General features: G+C 43.4%; 1 protein-coding gene across 3 annotated transcripts in view; it reads right to left on the reverse strand.

Moving 5' to 3' along the window:
• Window positions 1–5,037: 5,037 nt before the first annotated feature.
• Window positions 5,038–23,333, reverse strand: part of ESYT2 (extended synaptotagmin 2) — a 111,173-nt gene continuing 92,877 nt past the window's right edge. For all 3 annotated transcript variants that reach the window (XM_053608800.1, XM_053608801.1, XM_053608802.1), the window contains 9 exons: window positions 22,413–22,487; window positions 21,248–21,334; window positions 15,280–15,429; window positions 13,460–13,833; window positions 12,096–12,194; window positions 9,000–9,131; window positions 7,370–7,475; window positions 6,136–6,185; window positions 5,038–5,842 (listed from right to left, as the gene is read on the reverse strand). In XM_053608800.1, the coding sequence (XP_053464775.1) occupies window positions 5,797–5,842; window positions 6,136–6,185; window positions 7,370–7,475; window positions 9,000–9,131; window positions 12,096–12,194; window positions 13,460–13,833; window positions 15,280–15,429; window positions 21,248–21,334; window positions 22,413–22,487 (1,119 nt within the window). In that variant the 3' untranslated portion in view covers window positions 5,038–5,796. The remainder of the gene's footprint in view (window positions 5,843–6,135; window positions 6,186–7,369; window positions 7,476–8,999; window positions 9,132–12,095; window positions 12,195–13,459; window positions 13,834–15,279; window positions 15,430–21,247; window positions 21,335–22,412; window positions 22,488–23,333) is intronic.

Below are 23,333 nucleotides of genomic sequence, written 5' to 3' on the forward strand. Positions count from 1 at the left end.
GGTTTGAACCCGCAACCTCCGGCATATGGGGCTGGCGCCCTACTCCTTTTAGCCACAGGTGCCGCCCTGGGTTAACAATCTTAAGGGAGTCATCACCAAAGATGTGCAATTAGCAAACAAGCATATGAAAAGACATCCCACATTCGGGAAAACACAAAAAGAAGCACGAGGTACGACCACAAACTCGTTAAGAGTGGCCACAGCCTGAGTGCTAGGAGCAGCAGATGCTGGTGAGGGTGTGCAGAGCTCTCCCTGACTGCTGGTGGGGACACAGGTGGGATAGCCACTGTGAGCACAGTTTTCTAGTTTCCTAGGAGACTAGATATTCTCTTACCATACGGTGGTGCTCCTTGATCTCTGATGGCCTCTTGTTATTCCCAGTGGGTGTCACTGCCTGTGGCGAACAAGTTTCTGACAGATACCCTGGAGATGGGATTTCCAGGACCCACAGTTTAAATAGTGACACTTCTCTGGGGATGGTATTTTGGGGGGAGCAACAAGTCCACTCTATTGCTCCAGTGGCTGTGTGGGTGCTGATTTTCAGGCTGCTGTACAATTCTTTCCCCTATTTTCCAATGGTTATTAACATTAACACGTAAGATAGATTTGTATACTTGTTATGACCCGCCTCCTTATTAGATTCTAGTTAAAGTTCAAGGTTTCTTGGATTATTTTCTTGGTTTTTAGGTAAACAGTGACTTTCTTGGTAAAAGTTTGTAATTTTGTTCTTTTCCTAGCGTTTTACCCAGGTCCAGAGTAACACTAAACAAAGTCACACTTCCCGACTGTTTCCCACTTTTGTACCTTGGTGGTTCTCAGATGGTTACACCACTGATTTTTGTCTCAGCACCCATTTAGTATCCATTCTTATGCTCAATATTGTCTCTTTAGTCTTCACTAAAACCTGTCAGTAGGGATCTATGTTTCTTTGAATGAAAAGTTAAAACAAATACATGTTATTATGGTCTGTTAAGCTTCATAAAACATCATTTATTCAACAGATATTTGGTTCATCAATTGCCAACAGTGGTAAGCCATTGGGAAATGATTTATCAACACAAGAACCCCTCATGTTCTTGAGAGTTTGCAGTCCAGGTAGCAAAATTTCAATGAAACTAACTAGTTATCATTATTATTTTTCTTTTTCTTGAAACAGAGTCTCACTATGTCACCCTCAGTAGAGTGCCGTGGCATCACAGCTCACAGCAACCTCTAGCTCTTGGGCTTAAGCGATTCTCTTGCCTCAGCCTCCCAAGTAGCTGGGACTACAGGAGCCCACCACAATGCCTGGCTATTTTGGGGTTGTATTGTCATTGTCGATTGGCAGGCCTGGGCTGGATTCAAACCCACCAGCTCCGGTGTATGTGGCTGGCCTATTTTTTTATAGAAAAGTGGTATCACTGTTTCCCAGGCTGGAGTGCAGTGGCATCATCACAGCTCACTGCAGCATTGAGCTCCTGGGCTCAAATGATCTTGTCTCAGCATTTTTTTTCCTGCCCCTGTCTCAGCTTTCTCAGCAGCTGGGGCTGTAGGCACTATAACACCCAAATAAGTTTTTTTATTTTTTTGTAGGGATTGGGTCTATGTTGCCCAGGCTGGTCTTGAACTACTGGCCTCAAGTGATCCTACCACCTCAGCCTCCCCAAATGCTGGGAGCACAGTCCTCTAAATTGCAATTATTTTAAGTATGATGAATGAAAGTAATATGGTGCCAACAAAGCTTGCAGGTGCCTGAGGGAATCAACTTTAAGCTAAGGCTAAGAAGAGTGGACACTAGTTGGGTGTGCTCTGAGAAGACTGTGGTGTGGAGAGCCTTTCGGGTCTAGGGGCTGAAACTCTTTGCCACACAGTGGGTGGGGGCACAGGAGGAACCTCAGGGCAGTGCAGAGTGAGTAAGGTTTGTGTTTCTGGATCCCTCTGGCTGTTGTGTGGAAATGAAGGGGTGCCGAGGACATGGTCTAAAAACAAACAGGTATGTGGAGGGCAGTGCTAAGGGGACACAAGCTCCAGCTGGAACTTGCACCAGCTGCGGGGAGGGGGCAGCCACAGGCGTCAAGTGCTGCCTGGGTCTCCAGCCTGAGCCCAAGAGGATGCAGAGCCACAGGTGAGCCAGGACAAGCTCATTCTGTGGCAGTGACAGACATCTGGGAACCACACAACACTAACACCATTAAGAAAGCTGGGTAAAATAAAAGGACAGGACCCAACCTGTGTTGTTTCAGTGCTGAATGTTAGAGATGGAAACAGGCCTTGAGAAAGAGCCTGTGATGCATAAGGAAGATGCAGAGGCAGGTGCCACAAGGCCTAGGAGAGGCCCAGACAGGACAGGCGGGGCCACGGTTGAACGGGGTGTGCTGTGGGCAGCTTGCCGTAGCATTTTGTTCAATTCTCAGCAGCTTCCAGTCCATGACTCCAACTCCATGCTCTGGTGATCAAGCATCAAAGCCTCTGCTTGTTTTCCCAAGGTTACCCTGCAAGAGAGCTGTTTGCAAAACTTAATAATCTAATCAGCTAAGCAGAGAAGAGTCAAGCTAAGGTGGGATAAGTAACGTGGCTGCCTAGTGAGTTGCTCCGGGGGTGACAGAAACACAAGGCACTGTCCACTCTTCAGCTTGCCTAGTCCCACATTAAAAGTTTCATTTCAAAAGATAAAGGAAAAACAAATCACACGTGAACTTACATAAAAATTTTATTAAATAAATACATGCACTGTCATGTATAATTAGTTGAGCAAAAAGGACATTCTGTAATTCTCTGCTGCTGTCCACTCTGCTGATCACTACTGGGTGATCCAACTAGAACTGGAATTAATGCAGCAGCCACAGAATCAATGCAAAGCTATACACACTGATTTGCATTTGGCTTAAGGTCTTGAAAAAGAAGGGGTGACCTGTTGATAAAGAATACCAATAAAAGGAATTCTGATAGTACAGAATATAAACTGTGATAAATATATCTACAAAGCTTCCTCTGTTTTTATCTGAAACTAGGAAATACCTTCTCACTTTAAGGCACAGGATAAGAACCCACATGTACAAGCTGACAGAGCTGCACTTCAAATGCATCTAAATTATTTTTCTTTCCCAGGCTGGGCATGGCCACTCACACCTGTAATCCCAGGACTGTGGGAAGTTGCGGTGGGAGGATCAATTGAGCTCAGGAGTTTGAGACCAGCCTGAGCAAGAGTGAGCCCCCTTCTCTAAAAACCAAAAGCCTAGCCGGGCATTGTGGCGGGTGCCTGTAGTTGCAGCTACTCAGGAGGCTGAGACAGGAGGATGGCTTGAGCCCAGGAGTTTGAGGTGTTGTGAGCTGTGATGACACCATAGCTCTCTACCCAGAATGACAGAGTTAGATTCCGTCTAAAAAAAAAAAAAAATTCTCTATCTCTTAGCTCAAAGTAGAAAAGATAAAGTTCACTTTTCCTAGCTAATTTTTTTTTTTTTTGCAGTTTTTTTGGCTGGGGCTGGGTTTGAACCTGCCACCTCCAGTATATGGGGCCGGCGCCCTACTCCTTTGAGCCACAGGCACCGCCCCTTAGATAAGTTATTAAAAACTAAAAATGAACATTTTGGTAACAACTTGAGTGCTTTCCATCACTGGGGTCCTGCATGCTAAGAGCACAGCCCCAGTGGTGCTTCTCAGCTCTCCCCATATGTCTGGAAGATGCCTATAAGCCTGAGAATGTCCTTCCTTTCTCTCCTAGTAGAGTGTGGAGACAAGTGGGGACCTGGTGCCAACCCTGGTGACAGCTCTCCTTGACAGTGGGGGCAGCACATGGTGCTGATTAACTGGCTTTCCCTAGGCTTGGCACCCTTAATGCATCTACTTTCTTTTTCTTTTGTTGTTGTTGTTGTTGCAGCAGTTGTCATTGTTGTTTAGCTGGCCTGGGCCAGGTTTGAACCCGCCTACCTCGGTGCATGTTGCCTGCACCATAACCACTGTGCTACTGGCGCCGAGCATACTTTCCTAATTCTTAAACACAGCATTCCATTAAGTGAAATGCATATCACCTAAATTAAGCATATGGTGCAAAACCCAGACATGTAGGAGTGGGTGGAAATTATTGGTATGCTAAATTTCAATGAGTTTCTTCTCATTTATAGATTATGACAGAAACCCTGTAACAGATCTAATTAAAAAAAAAAAAAAACTTCAAAAAACCTAATGCTGTGGGAAAGCAACTATACCCAACAAGTGATTACCTGTCTTTCTCACACTCAGATAGCATCACTGAATGTTTGTGTGCACACATTTCATGTGAGTGTTCCGACCCTTTGCAAGCCTCGTATCTAGAATAACCAACCCTGGGTAAGAGCATTGGGATCAGCTTATAAAGAAGCTTCAAATAAAGTGTCAGTAAATAGGAGACAGTGAAATTATACTGGTGTTAATGGTTATTGAAATGTGCTATGGAACTATAGACTCCATTATAAATAAACCCATCATTAAAGTGTAAGTTATAAATTGAAACAAAATTAAAATCTGCCAGAGGGAGGGAGTGTGAAATCCACCACCAGTGTCTGCACAGGCACTTGGGTGTGTTTAGTCACATAAGTTGTCTCTAAGTTGTTGAGTTCTGTGACCGGAATTAAGAGTTGCAATTTCAATCACAAAGCTGTATTTTCCTCAATACATCTGCACACAGCTTCAAAATGTTCTCATGGCTCTGGAAGCCATTTTCATTACACAGCTTCCAGTATGCACCAAAAATGCTTCTGCAAGTGTGTCACGAGCGCATGCGTTTACAGACTGGGACACTGCAAAGCAGGTGACATACCAGAGCTCTAGGACTTGAGCCATCCTGCTCCAGCCTCCCCAGCAGCTGGGGACAGGGGAGCAGTGTCCAGCTACTCACCCACCCACCTCACAACCTTCACAGTGATGAGCGCACCCTTCTTTGTCCACAGGCTGGAAAGACACCAGGCTCACGACCACGCTACACAGCTTCATTGCTAACACTGAAGGTCTGTTCTTATTTTTTAGGAAAAGTAAAATGCATGTATCTGTGTACTATTTTATGAATGGTACAACAAGCAATTAAAATAAACTTAAGACACATCATTTATATATGTTTTTCAGATTAGTACATTATGATTTAAGAACTCATGTCAAATCTCTAAATATTTTATATTACTCAGTGATAAAACATTTCTCCTTGTAAGCCCTTTAACTTACATCTCAAGAATACATCTTTATATTTATGAAAATGTTAACATTTGAATACTTTATTATTCATAATGGAGAGAAATATACTAATATTTAATAATCTTTCAGTTTTTCTTTTTAAAAAGAAACACCACAAAATAGGTCACTGAGAACTTTTTGCTGCAAAGATGAAAATGATTATTTGTCACAAGAATTTAATAAGTCTTTGAAGAAAATATATATATTTCCTTGATCTATTTTCTTCTGAATTCAAACCAGCATGTAGAGATTATAAAAAATAGAGTCTATATACATGGCATAGTATATCTCAGTGATATGTAAAACAAACAAGGCAATAGTAAAGCACACGTAGATCTGTGATCTGAAGGGCAACGGAAGCTGAGCTCTACAGCAAGTGACACTTACCCCCTGGCCCGCTGCAGAACACAGCAACAGCTGGAAGACCAGGGGAAACTTAACATATAAAATTTAACGATAATATTGGCCAAATCTGCCTAACGTATCAACAATTTTATAAAACTGTTAAGGTATGTATAACTAAATACACAAAATTATAAAAATAAGGTTGGTGCGTCTGTGATAGGGAGGTGCTCTGTGTAGAGATTGGGAGGATGCCTTGTGCCTGCCTGGCTATGTCACCACCTGTGGTCGCATCCCGTCTTCTGTGAGGTCATACCTGAGGGAGCACAGGAGACAATGACACATATGGGATTTAGTATGGGGCATGGTGCTAACACAGGCCAGGGCCATCACTGTCTGGGGAGGGGACAGACCCCACTGGGCCCAGGAGAGTGCCAAATACATGTGGGGTCTGTTTCCTGGTGTGTCGGTGTGGGGAGGGAACAGTCCCCACTGGGCCTAGGGTCGATCACTGTTTTGGGGGGGACAGACCCACTGGGCCCAGTAGAGTATCAGACACATGTGGGGTCTCTATTTCCTGGTGTGTCTGTCTGGGGAGGGGACACTCACCACTGGGTCCAGCCCTTGGCGAGTTCTTCAGATGCCAGTGTCACCAATACCTGTGGGTTCAAAAGAAATTTAAGCAGGTTCCAGTAGTTCTTTTTAGATCTTTCAGCTCTCCTAACCTCTCTAATCTTCTGTCTTTACATATGGAGTGCTCTTTTTTTACAGACTCTTATTTTTCACAATTTTCCTACCCTTATGATTCACCTGTAAACCATAAGGCTGATTAAACCAAGAGATCCTGCATCTCATAGTCATACCATTACCATGACACATTAGTTGAGAAAGCACACAGGGATAATGGCCAGTTTGCCACCAGTAGGAGCTCAGCTGATGTGGACAAAGTGACATCTACTGCTCAGAGCTCCGCCTCCCCGATTTAACCTCCTTGTATCCACTGTTCAGAGCTCCTCCTCCCTGACTTAACCTTCATGTATCCACTGCTCAAAACTCCTCCTCCCTGATTTAACCTTCACATATCTACTATTCAGAGCTCTCTTTCCTTGACTTGTCCTTCATGTACATGATTAAAAAATATACAACCATATGCAGAATTTAAATGTGAACATGGACAAGTACTAGAAGAAATCCATAGAAACACAGCCAAGGATCTGTCAGCAAACCAGCAGAGTCATCAGCTGAGGAGCTGGGCTATAAGAGAATGTTTCCTTCAGTGTAGTGCTTGAACAAAAATGGAAAGACTTAAAAATTGCCTCTTCTTGGCTCAGTGCTTGTAGGTCAAGCGGCTAGGGCACCAGTCACATACACCGGAGCTGGCAGGTTCAAATCCATCCCGGGCCGCCAAACAATGACAACTACAAGCAAAAAAAAAAGAAAAAAAAAATTGCTGGGTATTGTTGTGGGTGCCTGTAGTCTCAGTTACTTGGGAGGCTGAGGCAAGAGAATCACTTGGGCCCAAGAGCTGGAGGTTGCTGTGTGCTGTTATGCCATGGCACTCTACCCAGGGTGACAGTCTGAGACTCTGTCTCAAAACAAACAAAAAAAATTGCCTCTTCTTCAAGTAGAAGTCATGGCATTAGTATGAGCATTAAGCCAGTAATTTCAAATGTCTTTAGGATATACTGAGGTCTTACTGATTGTATATATAGCCCACAATTTATAAACAAGCATTAATCACAAACTTCAGCCCTTCCCATATATTTGGAAGAGGATAACCTACTGCATTTTAGGTAAGTGTTTAATTTTTACTAAGTAAAAGCCAATCATTTTAAAAATTTACCTTGCCGAGGAGCCCTTTGTCTTTGGACAGGAAACCGCCGCTGTTCTTCACTGCAACATCCAGCGTTCTCCTTTGCACTTCTGGTAACGAGACACTGAAGTCAAAGCTGAAATGGGAAAAGAAGGCCTTACCTGACGTTCTCCATAATTATGCTGTATTTTCTTATAACTAAAAATGGTCTGTTTGTTTTTACTACAGTGTTAAGTCTCCTACCAGATGCTGTTATCTAGCATTTCATGAAGACTCAAAAACCAAGTTATTTTCATTATTTCCCAACACGAGAGGGGACATGGGCATCCTGGGTGTGCTGGTGGCTCACGTGTGGATGGGTGAGGGATGACCATACATGTCTGACTTCTCATGGGGCAACATGGGACAGAATGCCCAGCTCAAGAGGAGTTTACTCACTTGGGCCCTGGAGTCACTCTCCCTCAGCCACCAGGCCCTGGCCTGCTGTTTTCAGTAAAGGAGTACGTGCTTGTAGCTTCACAGGAGGCCCACGTACACACTAGGAGCTTAAGTCAGACACTGCAAACTCACTGACGGTCCTGCATGGGACCCACTCTGTCCTGCCCAGGATGGCCTGCTCAGTTACCACCTGAAGCTACAGCAGCTAGAAAACAAACTGGCACGTGGAGTCTCCAAATTTCTGAATGCTGTGGCTAAGTAGGAACATTCTGTCAAATAAGACACACCCACATTGGGATTTGGTGCCTGCTTGCCAGTCTCTGACTTCTGGTTTAAATAAAGTTACTTGTACAATAAATGAGCAGAATGCTTAGAGAGAAAATGTAATTGAATTAACAGATAGTGATGCCATCCAACTTTATTATTTTTCCAAAATGTGGGATTTTATGCTACCAGAGGATGATAATTTAAGATCTCAAATTTGTAGATCAGTAGCTGTTTTTCTTTTTCTCCAGCTCTTCTACCAAGGCTGGAGAGTGCCACCATAGCTCGCTGCAGCCTTCAGGCTCAAGAGATCCTCCTGCCTTAGCCTCAGTAGCAGCGAATACAGGTGCCACCACACCTGGTTAATTAAAAAAATTTTTGTGAAAATGGGGTCTTGCTATATTGCTCAGGCTGGTCTTCAATTCCTGGCCTCAAGTGACCCTCCTGCATCAACCTCCTAAGTAGCTGGGACTATAGATGTGACCCAGATGTGCAGCCTTTAAGACACCAGGCTGACCAGAGAAGCAGATTCCAGGCTTTATTAGGCCAGACCAGTAAAGGGATTGCAAAAAAGTCAAACAATACCATTGGTTTTACTTGCTTCTTCTATCGCTTTGAAAATTATAGTTGTTTTCACAAAAATCTTATATATTATGAGCATATTATTTTAAAATATATGTATACTTAAATTCTCAGTTTTAATTTATAGCACAGTAAATATCAGCAAATGTAACCTCCCAGAATGAGTACTTCGGGGACATTACTAATCTGATCTTTACTGACTCACTGGTCTCCCTGCCCTCCCTGTAATTTCAGCTTATCACATTCAGTGCATCAACCCAAAGTTCAAAATGCTCATTTATTGATCTTGACAAATACATGTCTGCTGAATTTGTGGAGGTTCCCCCAGTTCTCAGCAGCACAGGCACTGCAGCCCAGCCCAGGGAAGGCGATATACCTCTGATCAAACACTGGGTTCAGCGTTTTCTTGGACACGTGTGTTTTCCTCCTCCCTGACCGCCTCTTGTCTGGCAATAAATACATGCGCACGTATGGGTCAGAGCCGTCTTCCGAGAAGGCAATGAGATTTCTTATAATACAAACCAGAGAAGACTACATATTAGAATTCTGGAAAATGAGAATCAGCGGCATATTCAAATTTACTTTATCAAGTTTTTGTTTTATCTGAAAACCAAAAAGCAACAAAGGTGGCGGATGCCTGACACTGCAAAGCATGTTTTTGCCTTCACCCCATGCTCAGGTGTTGGCCTCTCTCTCAAACTGCTTAATTTAGTGGTTTTACCTCTATTTCTTGAGCTCAGAGCTGAAGTATGTTCTAAGTCCCTGCTTTCTGCCTCTCACACAGAAAATATGGCTTCACCTTTCCACAGCGCAGCTTCTGTCCTCTCCCAGTGAGAACCGTGAAATCAGCCCTCAGGCTCCTGCCACAGCACAAGCTGGGTGAGCAGCCAAACCCACCGGCCACCCAAGCCTCCCCTGGCAGGGCTCACTGTCCAACACACCCAACCCTGTCCAATCCTCCCATACCAACTGACCTTAAACCAGGTTAGGATACTGTTTTTTTTTTTGAGACCGTCTCACTCTGTCATGCAGGCTGGAGTGCCATGGCATCATCATAGCTCACAGCAGCCTCACCTTGGGCTTTAGTGGTCCTCTTGCTTTGGCCTCCCAAGTAGCTGGGACTACAGGTGTGCACCACAACACCTGACTAGTTTTTCTATGTTTTTAGTAGAGACGGGGTCTTGCTCTTGTTCAGGCTGGTCTCAAACTCCTGAACTCAAGCAATCTACCTGCCTCACCTCCTGGTATTACAGGTATGAACCACTGCCAGGATACTGTGCCTTTAGACTACTCTAAAACAGTCTTCTGTGCCTTTGTCTCCCACGGCAATTATTTTTGTAGCAATAACACATGAGGTTCTCAATAATTATTAAACTGAAATCTACAATTATATAATCTTTTTTTTCTTTTGAGACAGGGTCTTGCTCTGCCTCTAACACCTGCTGCCTCTAACACCTGGACTCAAGAGATCCTCCTCCTCCTGCCTCAGTCTCCTAGTAGCCAGGACTACAGACATGTCTTTTTCTTTCTTTCTTTCTTTTTTTTTTGTAGAGACAGAGTCTTGCTATGCTGCTCAGGCTGGTCTCCAACTACTGGTCCTAGGGATACTCTACCCTGGCCTCTCCCAAAGTACAGGAATCATAGCCATGAGCCACTGCATATGGCCTACATTTATACTACCCTATTTCTAAATGTCACAAATTTTATTCTCTTATATTTTCAACAATATCTCTTGTATTTTATTCTCTTATTTTCTTATAAGATCTAAATTTTTTTTTTTTTTTTTTGGAGACAGAGTCTCACTTTATTGCCCTCAGTAGAGTACTATGGCATCATAGTTCACAGCAACCTCAAACTCTTGGGCACAAGTAATTCTCTTGTCTCAGCCTCCCAAGTAGCTGGGATTATAGGCACTTGCCACAATACCTGGCTATTTTTAGAGACAGGGTCTCGCACTTGCTTAGGCTGGTCTCAAACCTGTAAGCTCAGGCAATCTACCTGCCTCGGCCTCCCAGAGTGCTGGGATTAGGTGTGAGCTACCATGCCTAAAGTGATCTAAATTTTTATATCATATTTCTTTCTTTTTTCTTCCAAACTCATTAAAACAGTATATATCATATTTTAAATCAGGGGTATTCAACCTTTTGGCTTCTCTAGGCCACAGTGAAAGATGAAAAGGTGTCTTGGGTCACACAATAAATACATGAACACTGACAAAAGCTGATGAGCATAAGTAAAAAAAGGGCCATTCAGAGTCTTCATAATATCCACCATCACAGATAAGCACAAACATTCTCACACAACACATCCTAATTATGCGGCAGCTCATTCAGAATTTCTTAAAATCATGGAGCAGGTCGCAAGTTTGTGATTACTGATGTGGAAAAATGTACATATCTAAGTAATAAAATGTCTTTCTTGGGATACTTTCTGTTATAAAAGTAAAAGAAAAGTGGACAACATGAAACTAGTGGGGTATTTGACATTGTATCTGAGAAACTAGGTATCAGCTGCTTCCTCAGTGAGCTCTCAGAGGTGCTCATCAGATATTCTGGTTCTGATTTTACTCTTATTGTGCTTCATCCCTTTTTTTTTTTTTTTTTGAGACAGAGCCTCAAGCTGTTGCCCTGGGTAGAGTGCTGTGGCATCACAGCTCACAGCAACCTTCAACTCCTGGGCTCAAGTGATTCTCCTGCCTCCGCCTCCCAAGTAGCTGGGACTACAGGCGCCCACCACAACGCCCGGTTATTTTTTGGTTGCAGCCGTCATTGTTGTTTGGTGGGCCCAGGCTGGATTCGAACCTGCCAGCTCAGGTGTATGTGGCTGGCGCCTTAGCCGCTTGAGCCACTGTGCTTCATTCTTGAAAACAGTTGCTCGCAAGTGTAGGTACTACCGAAAAGTGATGATATGAGTAATGCGTGATTATAAAGTGAGGGGCATTTGTTTCTGGGAAGTTAGGACCTATAACAGTCCAGCAAAAAGACACAATCAAATTTTTCTTTAAGCTGAACGTCAGAGCACCTCTGTGCACTCCATTTGGAGATTGGCAGGTAACATATTTATGTCAACTGAAAATGGAGTTGCAAATGCACCAAAATATTATTTTCTTGGAAATCTTGAAAACTGTTTTCAAATTCTTACATCAATTGAAAATCAAGGCTGTATATTTTTTGCTGTTCATAGGACTATGGCTAGCCAAAATGCATTAAATTGTTTCCCTTAATTTGAGCTTGCCATAATTTCACTTTCTTCAAACTGTTATGGTTTGAAACACTATGTTGATAAGTTGGTTTCTACCTTGAAGACACATGTTTAATTCATTCAAATGAGCAGTTAAATTCACTAAAAATGCTATTAATAAATCTATAAGCCAGTGTTCATCTCTAAGTTCTGGTGCAAATTTGGTTTTTGTACTATCTGAAGGGTACATGCAGCTATAGCAGAGAAGTGGGGTTCGCACCCGCCTGCCCACCTGCAGGAATGCACAACCACGATGAGCTTGTTCCTCTGAGAGCTGTGCCGGACGGTCAGCTGGATCTGTCCCAGCGGAGATTGGCCAAGGGTCATCCCACTGTGGGAAAAAGCAAGAAGTTATTAGCTGTCCGTGATCTGCAGAAGAGTTGTGATTCACTGGTAGATGGTACACAGCAAGATCATTTCCACTCATTCAGACAAAAAGAAATCAAATTAGCCATGAACTTAATTTGAACTTCTAAGTACAAACCATCAGATGAATTTATATTTCACTAGAGGATGTAATTCAACTTAGTTATTTGAAACTGATAGTTTTTCAGTTAGACTCAAAGTGAACATGAGACATGGAGGTCTCCTTATTACAAACGTTAATTCTGTGGTCTTTGCTAAGCAGTTTCCAGCCTGAGGTATCCAACCTGCATCCCTTCTCAAAGCCACATGGGCCCGCAGCAGCCTCCTGTGTTTCTGCTCTACTGGGGCTGAGGCACAGGCCTCTAAGAGCCCTACTGCTGCCCTTGCCCAGTGCCCCTGAGATCACATCTACCTCCCAAATTGAGAGACTCCTGAGAAAAGAGGTTCCTTTCTTTAAAATTCTCTTTCCTTCTTCAGCAAGAGGGAAGAAGGGCTTGATTTCTTTTCTAAGATCACAGACAGGAGAAAGTGTGAGTAGGAGAGAGTGTGGCTCAGGGCCCTGCAGAAGCCCAGTCCTCACGAGCCTGCCCTGGGCTCAGGAGCAGCCTCTACCCTTGTCCCTGTTCTTTTTCCTGATTTCTTACTCAGCACAGCTCTCACGGCAGCAAGTAGAAAGCATTGTTCCAAAGGTCACTTTTATTCCTTTCACCAAGAGGAAAAGGTCAACATCTGAAGCCTGTGATAACTGTAGACTATTTTTTCCTCCTTGTCTAAAGTAACCATTAGTGCACCTACACATCATGGGGCTGAAATAGGGAATCTGCACCAACATCCAAAGATAGACCAAGGGACTGGGCAGCAGTGGGCAGACCCCAGCGTCCTGCAGAGGGACAGAGCTGCACCCTCCACCAGTGACCACAGTGAGCACAGCAGCGGGGGTGGGGGAAGGATTGGGGTGCGAGGCACAGCAATACATGACACCAGGCTCCCTCCTTCCTATGGGGAAACCCTCCACTCCATCATTTTCCAGTCTTTAAATGATTAGGTCCCAGAAAACGGCAGGTTTCACTTTGTATGTGAAAGACTCAGTGAGCAAGACCAGAACATGGCCTGATGCTCCCCCGAGATGCTAAGGCTATGAACCTCCCACAGACTGCAACAGCCCTCCCACCCCCATGGTGCTGCCCTGACAGTGCTAGAAGACAGGGACACACAGGGGCTTGTAGTTACTTCTCAAGCTGCCTTAGCCTCTGCCGCAGCTCCTGGGTGGCGATGGGCAATGAGATGTCTGAGGCTATGCTTGGGGTAGGCTCCTTGACCGAGATGTGGCTTGGGGATGCCAGCAGGCTGGAGGGACTCCTGCTCAAGTCCTGAGGGGCCTGAGGGCTGGCCTCAGGCAGCTGGGCTCTTTCTTCCACACTGGGCTTCTCACTACCCCCAAGGACTGGGGTGGATGGGGCTGTGCTGCTGCCACTGGGGCCTGGAGATGCAGACATCTGAGACCTGACAGAGATTTTCCTCCCTTCTTTGGAAACAGAGGGCCGTTTTACTTGAGCTGAATGTTGGTGGTCTGGGGGCCTTTCTTGCTTTTCGAGATGGAGTATCTAGAGGTGGAAGTAAACATAGAAGTTAAAATAGGTGACATTGGTCATATCCTGATATTTATACAGCTTGAGATACAATGCATTCATCTGTAAACCTTTCTTTAAAAATTGTCTTAAGACATTAAAAGAAAATCTAGTCTACCTGTCCAGCTATTCAGTTATTAAAGTAATGCCATATAACAGAAAGTGTAGAAAAAAATCAAGTTTACCTAATCATAATAACACTTCTGTAGTACAAACACCATTTCTCTTTGGGGGTGGGGTGGGGTGGAGTCTTGTTCTATGGCCCCAGCTGGACAGTGGTGGCCTCAGCACAGCTCTCGGCAGCCTCTGCTCCTGCCCTGGTCTCCTGAGTAGCTAGCACCCCAGGTGCCTGCCACCACCACACCCTGTCAAACACCATTTCTGTGTGTTCCTCTAAGTCTCATCCATTTGCTTGTGGCTGTACACAATTCTGGGGTGACATTTTCCTGGGAGCGTCTAGAGTCACATGCCCTTGACAGAGACCAAATCCCCTGCTCTCTACAGGGGTTTCCTCCAGAGCCCTGCAGGGAAGGAAGGAAGCACGTCCCCAGCAAGACCACCCCAAACAACCGAGCATGAGTGTGAGGGTGGGCACAGACACTGGGCTCACGTGTCTTTCAGCCAAGAGCATGTGTGTGCCATGGCATCCTGTTGAGCCTGCACTTGGTAAACCCCCCACTCTGGGGTGACTCTGATGGCCTGGAGTTTTTCCTGGTTTTATGAAGTAAAGCAGCAATAAACATTTTTCATATTCATGGTTTCCTGTACTTTGAATATATGATCACCAAAAGTCAGATTTCTGCAGAAAGGGCCCCTGGTGGAAGGGCCTTCAGAGCTGCAGATGGGGACACTGCAGCCCATTCTGGAAAGGACCTACTGACACCACTCTTGCCAGGAGCAAGGAGGTCATTTCCACTGCACCAACAGATGCAGTCTGTTTAAATTATTCTTTGAAAGTTGGCTTTTCATTTTAATTTGCATTTGTTAGATTCCCCATATGTGTGCTGGTTTTATTTTCAACATTTCTTTAGGTATTTACAAATAACACCACAGTCGATTTTGGACAGTTTTTCTTCTGTAATGTCTACCCTCCTGTAGAATTTTATTAAATTCTCTCCCCTGCATAACCTTTAAAAATTTAAGTTTAGGAGAAAACTTTGTTGATATGGATAGTAATGCTTCCCGGGCCAAAGGGTAAATGGCAGCCAGCAGTTCTCTGGGGCTCAAGAGCCTGGGAACATTGCTCTGCTCTCTGTTCAGCCTCCCTCAGCCCTCCTGAGCCCACAAGATGCCTTCTCCTTTAAACATCACTTCCCCGGTCCCAGTATCATGGCTGTCACCATTCTCCCATTTGTTCTGTGCCATCACTAATGACAACATTCTTCCCACTCCCCATGTTTGTGGTGGAAGGCAGCGCAGTACCCTGAGGGCAATCTTCATTTTGATGGTGCTGTTGGGGCCTGAGTTGCTGAGGTGGAATCGCTGGTTCAGGGTCATGTCGTCGCTGGTGAGCAGCTGGCTGAGGGGGACCTTCAGGCTGCCCAGGGAGCACTGGTGCTGCTCGTCTTTGACCTGCAAGACGAGGGGCAGAGAGCACAGAAAATGCAGAAAGGGCCACAAGTCAGTCTCAGGAAGACATGAAAAACCCCAAACATACTTCATCCATGTTCTTTTCAGTGGTGTTTCCATAAATGATTAACATACTGTGGGACTTCCTTAGGAAGACACAAACCAATGTAGAAAACAAAACGTTGCCATGTGTACCTGCCTGCACGTCCTCATTACAAAATCACGCACGATAGGAGCAAGTATTTCATGACCCTGTTCAAGAGCCCAAGTTTGGGGTAGTAGCTACATGCACCTGAAGACTGTGAAGAGCCACCTCCCACCCCAGTGAGGGTGACAGAAACACACGTGAGGGTGTGCAGTCTCCACCAATGACACTTACTTATGGAGAAAGTACATTTCCAAGGGGTTTTAAAGACTTCCTTGCTCAAAATCTATATGTCTTTTAAGAAAATGTACAAAATTTGCTTTAAATGCATGGCAGTTTCTTTTTTCCCAGAATACTAACTCTCAGCACTCCCTGTGTACCAGGGATCATCTCCATTACGCTGTCTCAATACCAAGGAGCTTCATCAAACAGAGTGAGGCTCAGCAGGACTCACAGGTATGCAAAGATGGCCAGAGAAATAACAGATAACTATGCAGGAAAACTTAGAATATTGCTTATTTATTTATTTATTTATTTTTTTTTTGTAGAGACAGAGTCTCACTTTATGGCCCTCTGTAGAGTGCCGTGGCCTCACACAGCTCACAGCAACCTCCAACTCCTGGGCTTAAGCGATTCTCTTGCCTCAGCCTCCCGAGTAGCTGGGACTACAGGCGCCTGCCACAACGCCCGGCTATTTTTTGGTTTGCAGTTTGGCCAGGGCCGGGTTTGAACCCGCCACCCTCGGTATATGGGGCCGGCGCCTTACCGACTGAGCCACAGGCGCGGCCCGAATATTGCTTATTTTTTAAAAAACACATGACTCACACAGCAATTGTTTTTTTTTTTTTTTTTTTTTTGAAACAGTGTTACTGGTGGCGCCTGTGGCTCAGTGAGTAGAGCGCCGGCCCCATATACCGAGGGTGGCGGGTTCAAACCCAGCCTTGGCCAAACTGCAACCAAAAAATAGCCAGGCGTTGTGGCGGTCACGTGTAGTCCCAGCTGCTCGGGAGGCTGAGACAAGAGAATAGTGTAAGCTCAAAAGCTGGAGGTTGCTGTGAGCCGTGTGATGCCACGGCACTCTACCCAGGGCAGTAAAGTGAGACTTTGTTTCTACAAAAAAGAAACAGTGTTACTTTGTCACCCTTGGTAGAGTGCTGTGGCATCACATCTCACAACAACCTCAAACTCTTGGGCTCAAGTGATCCCCTTACCACAGCCTCCTGAGTAGCTCCGACTATAGGTACCCACCACAATGCCTGGCTATCAAACTCATTAGCTCAGGCAATCCACCCACCTTGGCCTCCCAGAGTGCTGGGATTACAGGTGTGAGCCACCACACCCGGCCCCACAAAAGCACTTTTAAATAAATAACTCTGATAATGTTTATAGAACCTTAAATGTCCGAGTTCCAGTAAGTATAGATTATTTGAAGAATACAGGCCAGGCATGGTGGCTCATGCCTATAATTCTAGCTCTCCGGGAGGCTGAGGAAGAAGGATCACCTGAGCTCAGGAGTTCAAAAATAGTCTCAGCAAGAGCAAGATCCTGTATGTAAATGAAAATAAAGAAAAAAATAATAATTTTGGATAACATAGAATGTGAAAATGTGAAATAACAAACACAGAATAGTGAAACAGGGCCAGGAAGCTTGGCATGGATGTTCATGCACCTATTAACAGAGGCTCAAAGGAGCATGAGACAAAAATGGAGTCTGAGAGGGGAAAAGAGACAAATTCCCAATTATAGGCAGAGATTTAAACACCACACTTTTAATACCTGACATAACAGGTGGACTAAAACATGTCACAGCTCTGGAGGGCCTGAGCAATGCTCCCCAGCACTGCCCCAAGCACAAGGGCACCATGCTCACAGGTGCACGGGTACCAGGTAGACAACACTCTGGGCACAGAACCAGCCTCCAGAGAGGGAGGACTCAGGTCACCAAAACGTGTGCTCTGAGCACCAGGGGCTGAGAGGAGAACCGATAACAGAAGATCAGTAAAATTCCCAAACATTTGGGAACTAAATAATTGAACTTTAAATAAAACCCAGTCAATGAAAAAAATCAAAAGAGGAATCATTAAAGAAATAATAATAATCCTGGGTAGCACCTGTGGCTCAGTGAGTAGGGCGCTGACCCCAAATACTGAGGGTGGTGGGTTCATACCTGGCCCCGGCCAAACTGTAACAAAAAATAGCCAGGCGTTATAGTAGGCGCCTGTGGTTCCAGCTACTCGGGAGGCTGAGGCAAGAGAATCGCCTAAGCCCAGGAGTTGGAGGTTGCTGTGAGCTGTGATGCCACGGCACTCTACCGAGGGCGACAAAGTGAGAGTCTGTCTCTACAAAAAAGAAAAGAAAAGAAAAAAAGAAAGAATAATAATCCAGAGAGGACTTAACAAAAGAAAGGAAAGTAAAACAAGTCAAAATTTGGGACGGGTAGGACTTAAAGCGAATTTAAACATCTATCTTAAAAAAGGAGAAATTCCTCAAGCTTCAACTTTAAGAAAGTAGGAAAATAGAAGCAAGTAAGACTCGAAGCAGAAATGAAACAGTAACAGTCACAGTATAAATCATGAAATAATCAAGAGGAAAGCAATTATCACAACGAAATCACAACAGCCGCTTCTTTGAGAAAGTAAAATTGATTAGCCTCCTCTAAGACTGACTGGGAAGAAAAGGAGAGGACACAGAAATTACTGATGTCTGGAATGAAGAGCAGAGCCTCCCAGAGGACATCAGGGAATACTGTGAATAACCTTATGCCAAAAAGTTCTCAGGTCCAGCGAGGTGGCTTATGTCTATAATCCTAGCACTCTGGGAGTCTGAGGCGGGTGAATTGCCTGAGCTCACAGGTTCAAGACCAAGCCAAACCAGAGCAAGACTTCATCTCTAAAAATAGCTGGGCGTTGTAGCAGGCACCTGTAGTCCCAGCTATTTGGGAGCCTGAGGCAAGAGAATCACTTAAGCCCAAGAGTTTGAGGTTTCTGTGAGCTGTGATGCCATAGCACTCTACCCAGGGTGACAGTGAGACTCTGTCTCAAAAAAAAAAAAAAAAAAAAAAGTAAAAACTCCTAACAAAATTTCAGAAATTGAATAAAAGGTAGGGCCAAGTGGGCTTATCCTTGAAGTAAGGTTTTTTGGAGAGGCTTTCAAATGTCAAACCTGAAAAGTAAACCTTTATTTAGTTTTCAGGGTTTGACATTTGAAGGGTTAAATCTGAAAATTAACCACAGCATCCCTGTAGTTCGTGTGCAATTTAAATAGTTGTATATTTTAAACTGCACACAAATTTACACCCAGTATATCACCACGTTTAAGACTTAAAAAAGAAAAACTACAATTATCTCAACAGATATAGAGAAGCCTTTAATGAAATCAGGCAACCATTCACAGCAAAAACTCCTAGCCAACTGGTATTAGGAGAAAAGGAAACTTTCTCAACCAGATAAAAGGCATTTCAGGATACCTCTAGCCACTTGGGGCTCAGTGGGGACATGGCCAGAGTGCCCCTCACGCCGTCTCTATACAGAGGCCCTGAGCACGGCAATAGGCCAGAGATCGGAGGGCAGAAAACACTAAAGCATCTTCACAGATGCTGCTGGAACCACACAAAACTCAACTGCATTCCTACACAGCAAAAGAATTTGAAAATAAGAAAAAAAATTTTATAATATCATCAGAAAGTATTAAAAGTCTAGGGGTATATATGACAAAGTTAGGTGTATACCATCTGTACAGCATGTTAAGAACTACAAAACACTGCTGAGAGAAATTAATCTTTAAATAAACAGAGAATATAATGTCTCCATGGAATAGCTAAGACATCCACTATGCCCATTTGACCTGTAGTTTCAATGCAATTCTTGTCAAAATTCTAGCAAGTTTTCTGCAGAAACTGGCAAGATAGTACTCAAATGCATATGGGAATGAAGACTTAGGTCAATCAAAGCAATTTTTTAAAATAATGAAGTTTGAAGTCTTAAATATTTGATTTTTAGATTTATTTATAAAGTATCCATAATAAAGACAACGTAGTGCTCCATAAAGACAGACATACAGAACGATGAGACGAAGGCGTTCCAGAAACAGATCTGCATCTGGACAACTGTCGGCAAAGCTGCGGAGTGACAGAGTAGAGCACAGGAACGCCCTCATCAAAACTGCTGAACTGTGCAGCCACAGGAAACAATAAATCATCACCTTTACCTTAGATCATAAACAAAAATGAACTTGGACTCAGAGCCACATGTAAGGTCAGGAGCACAAAACCTCCAGCGGTCAGTAGTGACCCGAGGGGTGGCAAATGCATCTTAACTAGGACATAATAAGTACAGACTAAAACGGAAACAGTGACAAACTGGACTTCATCAAACTTGTGCTCTTCAAAGGACACTGTAATGATAATGGAAAACCAAGCCACAGATTAAGAGAAAATATGTGCAAAAAAGGTATCCAAAAAGCACTTATTTCTAGAATACATTAAAACTTCTTATAATTCAATATCAAGAAGATAGAATAACCTAAGTAAAAAATGGGCAAAGAACTGAATAGACATTTAACCATGGAAGGTATGTAGTGGCAAATAGAGAAAGATGCTCATCTGTGTCTGTGCTGGACAAGCCATGTGGCACCACCCCCAGCAGTGGCGCTACAGCATGAGGCAGGCGGCGGTCCTCTGCCAGCGTGAGTGCTGACAGCACGATTGTGTGGAAACCACCTGCAGTGCATGAAGAAGTCAAACACACACCTCCTGCTCTGCTCCTAGGTATCCACCCAACAAAACAGAGGCACATGTCCACACAAAGAGTAGTGTGTGAATATTCATAACAAACTTATTTGTCACAGGTCTGAACTGGAAAGAATCCAACCTCTTATTAGTCTTTTATCGATGGGTGAATGGATAAGTACATTGTGGTACACATATATGGAAACTCAGCAATAAAAAGAACAAACTCTGGATATTTGCAAGAACACAGGTGAACCTCAAAAAGCAAAATTTCAGAAACTGGAAAGGTAGAAACAATATTGCAAAATATGAAAGAATACACACTCAAAGTGTCATCCCGTGAGTCTACTGACAAGGTGCAGATCATCTAGACACAGTGCTGCAGATGTCGTTGCTGAGTATCACTGCAGTCATCGGACGGTCAAGGGCAGGGCTTCGAAGGGGACCACAGCAACATTTAGCAGTGGGACAGGTAGCACTTTTTCTAGGATGAGTTCTAAAGCTGAACTGACCTTGTATATATAGCTTTTTTTTTTTTTGGGAGACAGAGTTTCACTTAGTTGCCCGTGGTAGAGTGCCGCAGCATCACAGCTCACAGCAACCTCAAACTCTTGGGCTTAAGCGATTCTCTTGCCTCAGCCTCCCAAGTAGCTGGGACTACAGGCGCCTGCCACAATGCCCGTTTTTTTTGTTGCAGTTTGGCCGGGGCCGGGTTTCAACTGCCAGCCTTGGTGCATGTGGCCAGTGCTGTAACCACTGTGCTATGGGTGCTGAGTCTGTATATACAGTTTTGATAAATTTAAACAGTAGTCTCTAGAAACAGAGGACACGTGTGTATTGGACCAAGCTGGGGTTGGTCTGAGCTGCCCAGAGAACAGGGAAACCTGGGGACACCTGAAACATGTAACTGCATGTCAATTATATTAGGTTAAAAAACACAAATAAAATACCTCAATTTCAAGGTCCTGGCGCTTGGGATTGTGAATGAAGAAAGTGAAGTTTTCCTCCCACACAGGTTCATTGGTTTTGTATCGAATCTGCAAGAAATATCCAAATATTAGTTCTGTGATATTTTCTGTGAAAAGGGGCTACCCATGCCATGCTTATTCGCTTAATGTGTATGAAACTTTAGCATGGATTTTTTTTTTTTTTTTAAGAAACAAGATCTTGCTCTGTCACCCAGGTTGGAGTCCAGTGGCTCCGTCACAGCTCACTACAGTCTGAACTCCTGGGCTCAGGATGCTCCTACCTCAGCTTCCCAAGCACTCAGGTTGCAGGCATGAGCCATCATACTGAGCCACAATTATTTTAATTAAATTCCAAGGCAAATGTTTGTGAGTATGTAGTATTACATATTAATAGTACAAAGTGTTTGAAAGATGGAGACATAATCCAAAGTTTTTAGAGTGTGTCAGGAAAATTAACTGCTCTGAAACCAGCCTGTGTGTCCAGGAGGAAGGAACCAACCTGTGTGTTTGTTATGAATTTCCCAGGTGATTCCCTACTGCCCAGGGCAGAGCTGCACCCCTTCCCACACCTCCTAAACTGTTAACAAACAGACGAGAACAATGGCCTATAGCTCTGAATAATTTCTAAAATATTTTCTCTCATGTCAGGGAAGTAGAACATATTACAACAGCAATACTGCAACACTCCCTTTCAAATCTTAAATCCAGTTCTATTTGTTGAACTGTAAGCACTGTTGGTAAACTTTTAAACAAAACATTTATAGAGTGCTCAAAAGAAACTGAGGAATTTACCCCAGGTATCTTCTTATAAATGCAAGTAAGAGCATTTTCATATATTATTTTCTTTGGTTGTTGTTTTCCTGTTTTTTGGCTGGGGCCGGGCTTGAACCCGCCACCCCTAGTATATGGGGCTGGCGCCCTACTCCTTGAGCCACAGGTGCTGCCCCATATATTATTTTCTAATGTTATCTGTTACCGAATTAAGTAGATGGTTATCCAAAAAATGATTGATTTAAGAAAGAAAAAATATAAAGAGCAATGGTCTTGATGTCGACACTGCTGCAATGTGAACTCCGTCCGAATGCAACTCATTCCCCCCAGACGAACACTCGCAGGAAGCAGTCAAAATGCTGGTAACCTTACTTACCTTACTCTCCTGAGCTTTGTGCCCGACTGACATTTGGACAAGAGGATTTGGATTGCTGTTTATTTTCTTCCCTGACTATCCAAAAAACAAAGAAAAAATAGACAAAATAAATAAGTATGTTATGAAAAAGGTTTTACTAAAAATGGAATTATTGGCTCATATTAGTAATCTTTCTATTAATTTCTGATATTTCAGATACAGGGAATATCTGCAATTTAACTAGAAAACAATTGCTAAGCACACCCTGAACCATAACTGTATCTACTAAGAAATAAATTAAGAAAACTTCCATTTGCACGTAATTTTTATTTTATTTTTTTAAAAGCAGATTTTTTTTATTTTTATTTATTTATTTTTTTTGCAGTTTCTTTTTTAAATGTTAAAGTCTTTTATTTTTTTTTTTATTTTTTGTGGTTTTTGGCCAGGGGTGGGTTTGAACCCGCCACCTCTGGCATATGGGACCAGCACCCTACTCCTTGAGCCACAGGTGCCACCCTAAAGTCTTTTATTTTTAAAGCAAGCTACTCTGGGAAAATTAAATCTTCTGAGAATCTTTAATGTTAATCACAGTTCTCAAAAGTTATTTTATTTACTAAGATAACAAAAATGAATAAAGTATAATGAGTAGAAACCAAAACCACAAGAAAAGATAAATACAAAAGAATGTATACTTTATTCCTCTGGTTGGAATAATACTACAAAGTGTCAAGGTAGATGGTTTCATGTCCTTGACTTAGTATTTTCTGTTCAAGCACACACAGCTATCAGGTACGAATCTTCCTTGCACACTGCTATGTAATTCTGACTAGAAAAATAAACATCAATTTATAATCTCGTTAATTTAAGAAGGTATAAAAAATGAAAAAAATTAAAGAATAGGGAAAAATGGAAAGCAGCATACAATAGCACGAATAGCTGGCA

The sequence above is a fragment of the Nycticebus coucang genome, chromosome 11 (assembly GCF_027406575.1).
Source record: "Nycticebus coucang isolate mNycCou1 chromosome 11, mNycCou1.pri, whole genome shotgun sequence".
Lineage (NCBI taxonomy): Eukaryota > Metazoa > Chordata > Mammalia > Primates > Lorisidae > Nycticebus > Nycticebus coucang.